At 40.8% G+C, this 14,236-nt stretch overlaps 1 protein-coding gene across 1 annotated transcript in view; it reads right to left on the reverse strand.

Moving 5' to 3' along the window:
- MORC3 (MORC family CW-type zinc finger 3) overlaps positions 1-14,236 on the reverse strand; it is a 113,990-nt gene that overhangs the window by 49,548 nt on the left and 50,206 nt on the right. The window contains exons 5-6 of the mRNA XM_089677924.1: positions 9,389-9,536; positions 4,106-4,253 (exon numbers count right to left, since the gene is read on the reverse strand). Coding sequence (XP_089534050.1) covers positions 4,106-4,253; positions 9,389-9,536 — 296 coding nt within the window. The remainder of the gene's footprint in view (positions 1-4,105; positions 4,254-9,388; positions 9,537-14,236) is intronic.

Below are 14,236 nucleotides of genomic sequence, written 5' to 3' on the forward strand. Positions count from 1 at the left end.
AGTGGAAAAATGAAAGGGATGCTCAGATGGAGATAACTTCCAGTCTGCTCCTTAGGCTTCTTCTACTGTGAAAGATGAATGCTCTTGCCATCAGTAACATACTTGATGAGAATATCTATAGTCAGTCCAAAGAGGCCCTGTCCCTTCAAGGCTTTACAGAAGAAGCGATTCCTAGCAAGACCGTTCCGAATTCCAGCAATTAAGCTGACGTGACCTATGTAGGCTTACAGTAAATAACGATTTGCTCCGTGCGTTCAAGGAACAGATGATGGTACAATGATGGAGAGATCCCTTTCAAGGTATTTGGACCAGTCAGATATGGTTTGGTAAAGCAAAAAAAAAAAAAAATATCACAGCCAAGATGGGATGCAAAGCATAACCAACCAATGAGAACAAAAGTTCTGGAGAGGGAATTAAACCACTTACTGGTTGGATCCTTAAAAGGAGGCGTTTCCTCCTCCACAATAGCAGTTACTTTGTAAAAGTGAAAGTCAGATGCAGAGAGAAACTGATGGATTTGTATGCATTTTAGTTGCATATTTTATTAAAAAAAATGGTCAAACATTTAGGGGAAGCAAGAAACCCATCAGCCACTTCCAGTTCAAGAATTTGAGCAACTTGAAATTCGAGTCTTCATGGCTGATGGCATAGAAGCTGCTAAGGCTGTGAGCAAGTCAAATATAGAATCTCCTGGGAAGGGTGCAGGAGTGCGTATGTGAACTCTGATCAGAGACAATAATTTACTGGGAAACTGAGTCAAAAAGTCTTGCATATCCATAGTAAAGAGTTCAGTCAAAATGGCAGAGGATCCAGCCATAGTCAAAAGGAGCGGAGGAGGACCCTGTGGACAGGAGAGACTAACAGCAGTGGAGAACAGAACCCCAGGTCGCTGATGTTGCCATTGTTCAGTTAGCTCTTAAAAATAATGGACTTGTTTGCTCACCCCATGTCCATGTTATCACATTTTTATATTGTGTTATTGTGCTGTATACTAAGATTTAAAAAAAACCTCTATAAATCCTTTGTAAAACAACCTGAATCATTTTTAACTGCAGTGACAAGAACATTCAAACTAAATCTTTGTAAGAAAATTGTCAGAACATTCAAAAGCCAATTTTCACATTTTTCTTAAGAGGTTTCCTAAGAATTTTAGAAATTCTATCCATCTTTGGCCAGCTTGAGAGTGAGAGAGAGGGCAAGCCCAGAGGCAAAGCCAGCAGCTGTGAACCAAGAAAGTACTCTGCGGCTAACCAAAACTCTGGAATGTGCTCTCCTGCAGAATCCAGAGCCCAAGGGTCACCTCCAGCCGGCATTATGGATGACATAGAAATTGTTTGGGTAATTATGCTTGCATTCTGGCCTGACAGATACCAAGTCTGCCTATGCAAATACTTCTACAGAAGAAAAACCTCAAACACTAAAATTCTCATTTTCTTAAAAAAGTGTGAGGCCAGTGGATATGGAGTTCCAAAAACTAGATTTTTGTTACTCACCGTAAAATCACTTTTTCTGAGTTCAGCTATGGATAAAGAGGAGGCTGTGTCCATCAATGAACAGGGTTTTATAGCCACAACTACAGGAGGACACTAGGCAAAAAAATAAAAAAACTCGGCACCTCCTATGGGCAGTCCTCTCTGGGCATAAAACCCCCTCTGTGCTATAGGCTTCCAGTCAGTCACAAGCAGTGTAAAAGGAGAAAACTCCATAGAGTGGTGGGTGTCATGTCCGTCAATGAACTCAGAGAAAGGGATTTTACGGTAACAAAAAAAAAAATCCTGTTTTCTCTTACGTTCATTGACTGACACAGCCTCCTCTTCTTTATCCATACCCAAACATGGATGTCCCCAAGCAGTGCCTCAAGGAGGAGTGGGCACACCAACAAATGGAGAAAAAATCCAGGGCAACATGCCAACACTCCGAACCACCCCAAAAGGGTGCCCAAGAGTCCTGAGGAGCTGTTTGCAAAGCTTTTTGGCCAAAACTACCATTGGAAGATGCCAACACATCCACTTTATAGAACTTAGGAAACGTGCACAGATGACTGGAAGTCTACAGGAGACATCTGTTTTATGCACTTTAGTGTTTGGGAGGTAAAGTTTGTGCCTCGTTGGACTAAATCCAAACAGCAGGCCCAAGAGTTTTAATCACTGACCAAGAACAAGCACGTGCAAGAACAGTTCTGATTTGAGTGCATGCTTGTCCTAAGGTAATGAAAACGATAAGATGGGCAAATTATTGTATCACTACTTGCTTCTTTCTATTCAGGAATAAGAAAAGTAAACTTGTACTTGGGCCTAGTGAAAGCAGGCCTGTAGAGGTGCCTGCATGTAAAGTTACATATACTGTATGTAACCCCGTCTGAAGCAACGTTTAGGCACTGGCATTTGTTATGCGATGTTAATTTATCTGTATTAAATTACCACAAGGCCATTGTTCACAAGGATTCTCCGAAGTATGTCTCACAGGTATTGAATTACAACCCCACATCCAAAAAAGTTGGGACGCGGTGTAAAATTTACAGAGAAACCGAATGCAATGATTTGTAAATCTCAAACCTATATTTTATTCATAACAGAAGAAAAAAAAACAAAACTAAAACTAATATATTTATATTTAAACTAAAACTAATATTTATTTTCAACTGAGAAAACATACCAAATTAAAATTAATTTTTAAATTGATGGCAGCAACACATCTCAAAGAAGTTGGGGCAAGGCCAAGTTTACCAAGGTGTAGCAGTAGCATCTCCTCTCCTTACACTGTAAATGACTGGGACCCGAGGATACCAGTTTCCGGAGTTTTGGGAGAGAAAGATTATCCCATTTTTGCCTGATATAGGATTCGGACAGTTCAACAGTCCTCGATCTTTGTCGTATTTGTTTCAAAATGTGCAAAAAATGTTCAAATTGGTGAAAAGTATGGACTACAGGCACACCAGGTATGCACCCAGACTCTACTACTACAAAGCCATGCTGTTGTCAATAGATGGCGTATGCGGTTTAGCATTTTTCTGCTGAAATACACGTGTTCCACGAAAAAGACATTGTCTGGATGGGAGTTTTGCTGTTCTAAAACCTGAATATATCTTTTAGCATTGATGGTGCCTTTCCAGATGTGCAAGCTGCCCATTCCATATGCACTACTGAACACCCATACCATCAGAGATGCAGGCTTTTGAACTGTGCATTGATAACAAGCTGGAAGCTCCTTCTCCTCTTTAGTTCTGAGGACACGGCGCCCATGGTTGCTGAAAAGAATGCCAAATTTTGATCCATCTGACCACAAAAGATTTTTCCACTTTGTAACGGACCATTTTAAATGAACTTTGGCATATGGAAGACAGTGGTGTATGTTGATCATGTTCAGATATGGCTTCTTTGCATGATAGAGCTTTACCGTGCAGTTTTGGATGGCACAGCAGACTGTGTTCACTATTGTGTGATTTAGCAAAGATCACCGGCATCCAATATTGTGCCCCTTGCGCACAGATTTCTCCAGATTCCCAGAACCTTTTGATATTATATACTGTAGATTTTCATATATTTAACATCTGCAATTTTACATTGAAGAACATTAGTCTGAAATTGTTTGACAATTTTCTAGACGCAGCTTTTCACAGAGAGGTGAACCTCTCCCCATCTTTATTCCTGAAACACTCTGATTCTCTAAGATGCTCTTTTTATACCCAATCTTGTTACTGACCTGTTACTAATTAACCTAATTAGTTGCAAAATGTTATTCCAGCTTTTCCTTGTTACTATCACTTACTGTTCCAGCTTTTTGTTGCCCTGTCCCAACTTTGAGACATGTTGCTGCCATCAATTTTAGCATTACTTTTTTTTTTTTTCTAAAAATGGCAAATTTTCTCAATTTAAAAATTTGATATGTATTCTATTTTCTATTGTGAATAAAATATGGGCTTATTAGATTTGCAAATCACTGAATTCTGTTTTTATGTAATTTTACATATCGTCCCCTTTTTTTTTCTTAATTAGGGTTTTATATGCTTCTCTATGGAAGAATGTGTCAAATAGCATGACTATTGAAAGACATCAGCAGACACAAGAATACAAGGCCTAACAGCGTATGTGAACACTTGACGTACACGTAATGAAAAGTCGCTGTCTGGAGCAACTTGGTCCATCCTGTCTTGCTTCTTATATCCCTTCTTAGAAGACCCATCATGCTCCTCAGGAATTTTTATGTCATATTTATCAGTAACAAAATCAAATTCTGTACATCCACGCTTGTCCCTAGGGAGGAAAAAAAAAACAAAACCGTAATTTTAAAAATAGGAACCCCTAGGTTACAACATATCTAAATATTTAATTTAGGGTAGAGCAGTGAAACAAATCCCTTCAAAACACCTCTTAGGCTGTAGCCAGAACAAATGTCCTCAATAGAAGATTTCCCCAGTGACTGAACAATGATGAAGAAAGCATCACAATGTGACATCCCACCTCCTGTCAGCATGTTCCCTGTTAGCACATTCTCTTCTGCTGAGCCTTTTATTATTGGCCATCGCTCCCAGTCTGCGTACTGCTGATATAGAAACAGAGGCACTAACGCTCATTTTATTTATAAATACATAACTGCAATTTTGTACATATATTTGCCTTTGAGTTCAACTTCAAAGCGATTGTAACAACTAGTGGAAGTTCATTTTTTGTTTCGTATTTTTACCTTAAAGCAGAACTTCACCCAAAAGGGGACATTTCGCTTGTTTTCACCTTACCTCCTCCACTGCCACAACTGGCACTTTTTTTTTGGGGGGGGGGGGGGGTGTCCATTCACAAAAACACAGCCGGTTTCCCTTACCTAAGATGTCGATGCCTGCACCTCAAACCGATTGAAGAATTAGCTCGGGTGAGGACATTGCAGAATCCCTGGACAGGTAAGTTTCCGCATAATAAACGTCAGCAGCTACAGTGTTTGTAGCTGCTGACCTAATTTTTTTTAGGAGCCTGGAGCTCCACTATAGTGCATGTAAGGTGAAAAAAAAACTTCTGGCTTTAAAACCACTTTGGTGGAATCAGCAGATGGTTGCCAATTAAAGGATAAAATCAGCTTTTAAATGTACCCCCCAGTAAGGAAGGAAGGAAGAATTGCTTACCCATAGCGCAGTCTTCACATTAAAGCAAACGTTGCCTGGATAAAATTACAGTCTAATGATAGTCTGTGCAACTAAATCGTGTAATCCATCATCTTTTTGTGTAACATGCCCGACCCTGCCAATGCTATGCAAATCTATGTTCTCCCAAGAAACCTGAAGCTAGGTGTGACAGCGTAGCTGACTGTTTGGGGGGGGTTGAGACACTGCTGTACAGTCTGGGCGGGTGGCCCATACTTTACAGGGTACAGAACTATCGTGCAGGTCATAGGTTAATAAAGGTTTGCTCTTTGAGGGCCAGCAGCCAACACTATGCAAAGACTGGTTGCTCTCAATCCTAGCTGTCATCGATAGCTCGAAAACCCATTGACGCTTGGGAACCGATTACAGTGATATTCAATATTGTGATCCCCATTTCAGCTATAACATTGCTATCTACATGCAGGCTGGAGGCTTCACTGATAAATAAGCCTTTCCACCCGCAGATAGCATTTAAGATGTCACTGCAGCTACAAGTTAGAAAAAGAAAAAAAGTAAAAATTTCTTTACATTCCTCAGCCAATAAAAAGAAAAATAGAGCAGGATTTTAAAACCACAGATTTCAGCCCCGGTACACATCAGTGCGACAGCAAAGTTACGTGACTTTGCATTACGACTTTGCTGGGTGACTTCACTGCGGCTGGCTGACACTCATTGCAACTTCATTAATAGATGTCAATGCAAGTCGCAATGAAGACGCACAAAAATAGTGCAAGAACCTTTTTCAAAGTTGCTGTGACTTGAGTCACACCAATTTGAATGGCGCCATTGCTGGTAATGGGGTGCGACTTGTCATGCGACTTTGAATGACATGTCGCACTGTTGTGAACAAAGGCTCAATGTTCTTAAAAACTATTTTACATATTTAAGTATGCAAACTAGAGTTATTGTCAAGGTAATGTGCACATCCAACAAAAAAATTCTTAATTTGGATAGTGGTTACAAACTTATAGGTCATGTTTAAAATGCAAAAGACATGCAAACTTCTATGTTCGGGGAAAACAACGTAAGCGCATTCATAGGGAAAGAAGCTCCAGGGTTTACATGGAGTACAGTAATTCATTTCTATTGAAGGCCTTATGTAGCACCTGCAGCTCCCTGGGTGCAGGAAAGCACCAGGAAATTATAGGCAAATAAAATTCCTATGCAATCTCAGTAGATCATGCAATCTCCCAAGTCCTAAATAAATGAGTATTTCCTCTGCAAACCCAATAATTAGTTGCTGGTATATGGTTTATTAGTCTTTTCAACAGCAAGGAAAAGTTATGTAAATGCTTAGCATTGTAGTTAAATTCTTGTTGGTTATGCTATTCATAAATTTGCCATATGAACTGCTCCATTAACTGACTGAAGAAGAAAAGCACAGCCCAAACATGTAAAGAAGGGTCACAAGGGATGCAGAATTTCACATTTTTGGTATGACTCTGATCTACGATCAAAAACATTTGCGGGACCAGAAGCTATAAAAGTGTGTTGGATTTTTTTAATTTTTTTGTGCATCCTAGAGGCTGTTAGAAACAAGGGAATTCTGAAAGCAGTAAGCAATTTAACAGCCGGTTGATTTTGTGAAACTGCAGTGGCAATTTGTTACAGAGGCATTTTGCTGTAGGAAGTTTCCAAAGACAACTCACTATTACTATTTGGAAATTAAACAGCACTTGTGAGATAAAAAAATGCTGAGATCATCCCTTGCTCCTTGCTGTCAGTCTGTAAATAATTCTCAAGACATTATATCATGTCTCCTCTTTTGTCTTCAGCCCTGGTATCCGAGTTAAATATATCCACACGGTCTTACATAGAACACATCTTACACACTATAACTTTGTATTGGATATGTTTCAGTTTGTATCTTATGTAAAAATTGCAATAAAAGCTGATGAGTCCCAAGTCCCTTCACTTTTTTTTTTTTTTTAAACAAAAGTGGATTTACACTTTAACCACTTCCCGACCGGCCGTTGTATATAAACGGCCAGACGGTGGCACTGCAGGGTCGGGTGGCCGTCTATAAACGGCCTCCCCGCACCCTGCTTGTGCGCGCTCCCTGGGAGCACGCAGCACCGCGATCCGGTGCCCGCTGTGTCCTCCGGACACAGTGAAACACCGATCGTCGGACGGGACCTCTGTACAAGGTCCCGATCATGTGATCACTGATTGGCCAATCAGTGATCACATGCAAAGTAGTAAGCAAGATGTCACTTGTGACATCATTGCTTACTATGTGTGAAATCTGTGAATGATCACAGAGGTCACATGGTACAAGGCTATTCACAAAAGCCTTCTACCATGTGACAAGCTGTGACCAATCACAGCTCACTCTGTATTTCTCAATGAGTGCAGGAATGCACACAGAGAGAAAGAGAAATGATTGCTTTTACATCCTATATGGGTGTAAAAGCAATCAGTGTAAAAAAAAAAAAAAAAAAATCTTTATCACCCCTCACAAGTAGTACAGTGTGGTGACACTGTACTGCTAGGGTGACAGTATGTAAAAAAAAAAAATAAAAATAAAAAATAATAATATAAAAAAATAAAATAAAAATGTAAAAAAAAATGTTTAAAAATTATAATTTTTGCTTATAAACTAATTTGGATTTTTTTTTTGTACTAAAAAGATAACAGAATAAATTTTAGCTAAGATTTATGATGAAATATTATTTATTTGCAAAATTTTATAAAAAAAACATTTTTTTAAAATTTTTTTGGACATTTCATTTATATAGCAAAAAAAATACAAATCCCAGTGGTGAATAAATACCACCAAAATAAAGCTTTATCTATCTAAAAAAAATGATAAAAATTCATTTGGGTACAGTGTTGCATGACCGCGCAATTGTCATTCAAAGTGTGATAGCGCTAAAAGCTGAAAATTGCCCTGGTCAGGAAGGGGGTAAAAGTGTCCGGTCTGGAAGTGGTTAAAGCAGTAGTAAACCTAACACAAAAAAAAAAAAAAAAACCTAGCACATTATGTGAAACTCACTTTAAAAATGAAGCCCTCCTGCGGCGCTGGTCACCACTGACAGAGCTTCCATCTTCACCTGGTCCCTCTTCCAGGCTCCAGTAGCTTCAATGGCCGAGCCCCGATGACATCACTATTTATGGCACACAGCTATGAAGGAACGGCACGGAGATGCAGTTTCTTCAGAGTGCATGCGCCAGTGCTACTACACAAGTAAATATCTCCTTAACGATGCATGTTTCAGAGATATTATACATGATTTATATAACGCCAACAGTTTGCTCAGCGTTTTACAATATAACAATACAGCAACAATACAAGAGGGTTAGGAGGGCCCTGTTCCTTGGAGCTTACACTCCAAGAGGGAGGGGCTAGTGGTATAAAAGTTAATAACTTTGGGGGATGGACTGGTAGGAGGAACAGAAGATTCCATTATTAGCTGAGGGCAGGATAGGCTTCCCTGAAGAGAGAGGTTTTCAGAGATCGCCTAAAAGTAAGCAGAGTAGGCGATAGTCTGATAAATTGAGGTAGAGAGTTCCAGAGGATTGGGAAAGCTCTGGAGAAGTCCTGGAGATGAGCATGGGAGGAGGAGACAGAGCTATAGAGCAGGAGGTCTTGCGAGTAGTGGAGAGTACGGTTTGGGTGATATTTGGAGACAAGATTGGTGAAGTAATCTGGCGCAGAGTTATAAATGGCTTTATGTGTTATTGTTAATGTTTTGAATTTTATTTGTTGGGCAATGGGAAGCCAGTGGAGGGATTGGCAGATACGGAACGGTTAATAAGGTGGATGAGTCTGGCAGCAGCATTCATGATAGACTGAAAAGGGAATAGCCTGCGTTGAGGTAGGCCAAATATTTACTGTACCTACAGGTAAGCCTTATTATAGCATAGAATATTCTAGTACCTGTAGGTACAAGTAAAAAAAAAAAAAAACAGACTTTACTACCACTTTACGTTAAAAATGCCAACACAGCCACATTGCTGAATCTGGCTTGGTTAAATTTTGACACAAATCGCAAAGCTTGCAGTGGGAACTACGATCTTCGAACGGAAACTTCGTGTACCTTATTTGATAGCAAAGACAAGTGGACAAAAAAAAAACGTTTAATAAAAACCCCCCAACCCTCAAAAAATGCTAACTCTATACATATCAGTGCTTTGATTCTGTCTGTTTTACCAGCAACAGGACAGTCTTTTTTTATCCTGGCCCTTTTAGTTTACTCAGGTTTCTAGTTAATGTTTCTAAAGAGGATTAATAAATTATTCACACCAAGGCCCTACCTTCTTAGGTTCCAGATAATGATCCTGGTTCCTTTTTTGCCTTTAATAGCATCAAGCTCAGCCGAAAGTTCTACTTGAGTTTTTAGGAGAGAGTGCGTCAGGATCGCTCTCAGATTAGCATCGGAGTCTTGCGTCTTCACCACCTGCTGTAAGAAGAGTTAAGGGAACTCACACAGAAAATTTATTTTTCTTTCAAATGGACTATGGCGCAAAAAACACTTTGGATTCCAGAAATCCCATCCAGTGTGCTGCTGGGGAGCCTCCAAACCAAGACAATCTGTTTACACAACCCCCAAATTCAGGCCCAGGTTAGAGTAAAAGGCTCTCCACCCCAACCTCAGCATCCCAAAATACACTATTAGGCCAAACGTTTGTGAGCACCTGACCCATCACACTCTCATGAGCTTGTTGGCCATTCTATTCTCAAACCATTAACCCCTTGCCTACCAGGCACTTATACCCCCTTATTTACCAGGCCAATTTTCAGCTTTCAGTGCTGCCGCACTTTGATTGACGAAAGAGCAGGGCCCTCGATCCCCTCATGTTTTGCATTGTATTGGTATTGTTCTGTCACATGTTCTGTCCCCCTTTGTAATGTACAGAGCTGAGCGAACTATTGGCGCTTTATAAATACTGTATAATAATAATAATAATAATAATTGACAATTGCGCGGTCATGCAACATTGTACCCATATGAAATTTTGATCATTTTTTTCTCACAAATAGAGCTTTCTTTTGGTGGTATTTAATCGCCACTGGGCGCTTTACTTTTTGCGCTATAGATAAAAAAAATGCAAAAAATTTGAAAAAAAAAGTTTCTTTGTTTCTATTATAAAATTTTTCAAACAGGTAATTTTTCTCCTTCACTGATGTGCGTTGATGAGGCAGCACTGATGGGCACTGATAGGCGGCACTGATGGGCTCTGATAGGCAGCACTAAAGGGCTCTGATAGGCAGTACTAATGAGGTGGCACGGAAAGGCAGCACTGAGAGACAGCACTAATGAGGTGTCACGGATAGGCGGCACTAATATGCAGCACTGATAGGCGGCACTGATGATGGGTACTGATAGACGGCACTGACTGGCACAACCGCTGGACACTGACTGGTGGCACTGACTGGCAGCACTGGTGGGTGGCACTGCTGGGCACAGGTGGGTGGCACTGCAGAGTGGCACAGGTGGGTGGCACTGCTGGGCACAGGTGGGTGCACTGCTGGGCGGAACTTGCGGGTGCCACTGCTGGGCACCGATCATCAGGGCACTGATCATCAGTGCCCTGATGATCGGTGCCGATCCTCGCTCTGACAACTGCCGGTTTTCGGCAGTACTTTCCTCACGATCTGACAGCGTGAGGAAAGTGCAGCCGAGAACCGGCACTTGAATTTCCCTCTGAGCAGCGTGTCATTGGACACCGCTGATCACGTGGTAAAAGGCCGCTGTGATTGGCCTTTTACCACATCACGTGATCAGCTCTGTCCGTAGGACACAGCGATCACTGAGATCGCTGGGTGCGCGCCCCAGAGCGAGTTCTGGGAGGACGTCATATGACGTCCACTCAGAACTGGCCGGCCGCAGTGCAGCCGTCATTCGGCTATCTGCGGTCGGCAACAAGTTAATATGGATTTGATTTCACTTACTTCATAAAACACACTCCTGGCTTTCAACAAGACTGAAGTGATGTGTGGGAATTTGTACCCATTCAGCCAAAAGAGCTTTTGTGGAGTCAGCTACAGGATTTCGAATGAGAAAACCTCCCAACTGCCATCCCAATTTATCCCAAAGGGGATCAGTGGGGTTATTATTATACAGGATTTATATAGCGCCAACGGTTTGCTCAGCGCTTTACAATATAACGGGAGACAATACAGCAACAATACAGTTCAATACAAGAGGGATAGGAGGACCCTGCTCCTCGGAGCTTACAATCTAGGAGATGAGGTCAAGGTTCTGTGCAGTTCCTCCACATTAACATAAAACTATGTATTATCAGATCTGGCTTTGTGCACAGCCATGCTGGAAAAGAAAAGGGACTTTTTAACAAAGCTTTGTCACAGTTGGTCAGTGACCAATAAATGTCATCAATTCATTATCATATAATAAAATAAGATATGGTGCTAAACATACATATTAGATGAACAATACTCCAACTGTGATAGAACCATGTAAAAACCTAAAAGTGATATATTAAGTCCAAAGTCAAGAACAAAAACAAAATTCCCACATCAGGTTGTAGATCAAAAACAATGGTGCATAATCTTGTGGTGCCAAATAAGTTGCTCCATGCAGATCCTTTGTGCTCCACTACCATAAGACAATATACTGCACTCACCAACCATCCATGACCTCAATTAAAAGAAGGTCCAATGCGCTTTGTGTCCCCAAGAGTTTGGAACATCAGTGTATATCTTCTCAATGGTCTCCCAATTTACTCCATAGCCAAGGTTAGCAAGAATCAGAAGGAGAAATGTCTCATAGTATAGTAGGTTTATTAAAATAAAATCAACCAAATATACACTCACATTAGTTGGTGCCCAATCCTTGGCACTAATACACTCAGCACCGCTTGACAGGGGAGTGAGCGTGCATTCCATAAACCGGATGCGGATATGATGTCACCGGACCCGGGTGAGGCTGGACACGATTCTGCCTCTACATGTTTCTCTACATGCTTCTTTAGGAAGCTTCTGTAGTAGAAGGACCTTCCGAGTCCCACCCCATAGCTCTGCTATGTGCATAGCCATGATTTCACCACTCTTACTTGGCAATATCTGGGTGTGCAAAAGTTGCACACAACAAAGTGGATTTAAATTCACTTAATACCTTTATTTTTCTATAGTCCTGAAAATGTGTATATAAGGTGTGTCCAAAAAATAATGAAAAAGTTCCTACGCTCGAGAAGGGCTCTGTGAAGGGAGAAGCTGGCCAAGGTCATTTGGGGTGGGGTGCCAGGTATATGTTAGAACACTGATCAGTTGCTTTCCAGCCTTGTCAGAGTCGAGACATTCTTTTGTGTGACACCCTGTTCAAGTGCCTTGTATTAAAAATGCAAGCAAGGTGAGCAATAAAATTTTGTGTGAAATTAGGTAAAAGTGAAACTATGGAAATGGTGAAGAAAGCTTATGGAGAAGCTGCACTATCTGCACAAGTGTACCCATGGCACAAGGCCTTCAAGGAAGGACGAAAAGGTGTTAAGACGAATTAGGACGCCCCTCTTCCTCAAAAATGGAACATAATGTGGACGGCTCACTATCAGAATGATTGCAGAGGAAAAGTAAATTGTTCATGAAATCAGGATGGAGAATTTGAACATGGGAAAACTGTGTGCAAAACTTGTTCCAAAGAACTTGTCACCTGATCAGAAGGAACACCATCAACTTGTTTGAAGATGAATGGTTTGAAAAGACACCATTTTGGTGGTTTGTATAATGTCCAAAGAGCCACTAGCTCTGAACACCATCCCACATGAAGACTTCCAGGGATGCTATGAAGAACGCAAAAATTGCTGGGAGCGTTGTGTACACGATGCATACCTTGAAAGAAACAATTTTTAATTGTAACATTTTTCAATAAAATAATTTTTTATATAAATAAAACCATTTCACATTTCCCTTGCAATGATCTTATGTAAGCAGCCCCCTCCCCCAACTCTGCAGGTCACAGCCTAGTGAACAGACTCTGCAGTTTTGTAGAACATTCAGCTCTGTCTTGCATCACAGGACTTTGACAGGCAGATCAAAACAAACATGCCTTGTATCAATCAGCCAGGGGTGAGCACAGTTTGCTTAGGAACCAGAGCGCCTCTTTATTTACATATCTGTTCTCCCATTAACAGCTATCAGGTAATAGATTATTTATTTCAGGTACTTATATAGCGCCGTCAATTTACACAGCACTTTACATATATATTGTACATTCCCATCAGTCCCTAACCCTCAAGGGGCGTACAATCTAGGATCCCTAACATTCATACACATATTGGGGTCAATTTAGAGAGGAGCCAATTAACCTACCAGCATGTCTTTGGAGTGTGGGAGGAAACCCACACAAGCACAGGGAGAACTTGCAATCTCCAGGCAGGTGGTGCCGTGGTTGGGATTCAAACCAGCGACCCTAGTACTGCCAGGCAGAAATGCTAACCATTTAGCCACTGTGCTGCCCATGAAAACTTAAAGTGGTATTAAACTCAAACCTGAAAATAGAATATATTGCAGCTTACCAATCATTAGATGTGGTGGCTGTATTCAATATTTTCCCCCTCTGTTTTCACCTGGTGATCTGGCCAGTAACACACCTCTTGTATTAGAGCGCCTCCACTCTGGATGAAGAAGCACGAGGGGAGTTACACCTTTGGAAAGCAGCATTGCCAGTCTGGATGGAGTGGAGTGTTAGATGTACTAGCAGATCTAGATACACTAACAAATTGAAGCCAAACGCCTAACACTTCACAAGTAATTACAGCAAGTTATTTTTAATTTTTGGGATAAAGACTTACACAGTGTTAAATGGTTTGCTGCATCCCTGTAGTTGACAATCATCAAAAGAGGTTGTTCTTTTGAAAAACAACAGACTTACTGGCTGGATCCCCAGGTGAAAAGGAATGAAAGCCTTAAAAAGAAAATGAATGCAGCCATGACATCCAAGAGTTGGTAAGCTGCAATAGATTTTTGCTTTTGGGTTTAATACCGCTTTAATTATGTAAACCCTTGATAACTTTCATTTTAAATGTTAGGTGCATTGTAAATTAGTACTAGCTATTTCCACTAGGGGGCATCCATCACTTAACATTTATACTCTATATTCAAAATTAAAATAAGGAAAAAAAAAAAAAGAAGGAATCTGCTCCATG

Source organism: Staurois parvus, unplaced genomic scaffold (genome assembly GCF_062004578.1).
Source record: "Staurois parvus isolate SC_StPar_1 unplaced genomic scaffold, SC_StPar_1.0 ptg000195l, whole genome shotgun sequence".
Classification (NCBI taxonomy): Eukaryota; Metazoa; Chordata; class Amphibia; order Anura; family Ranidae; genus Staurois; species Staurois parvus.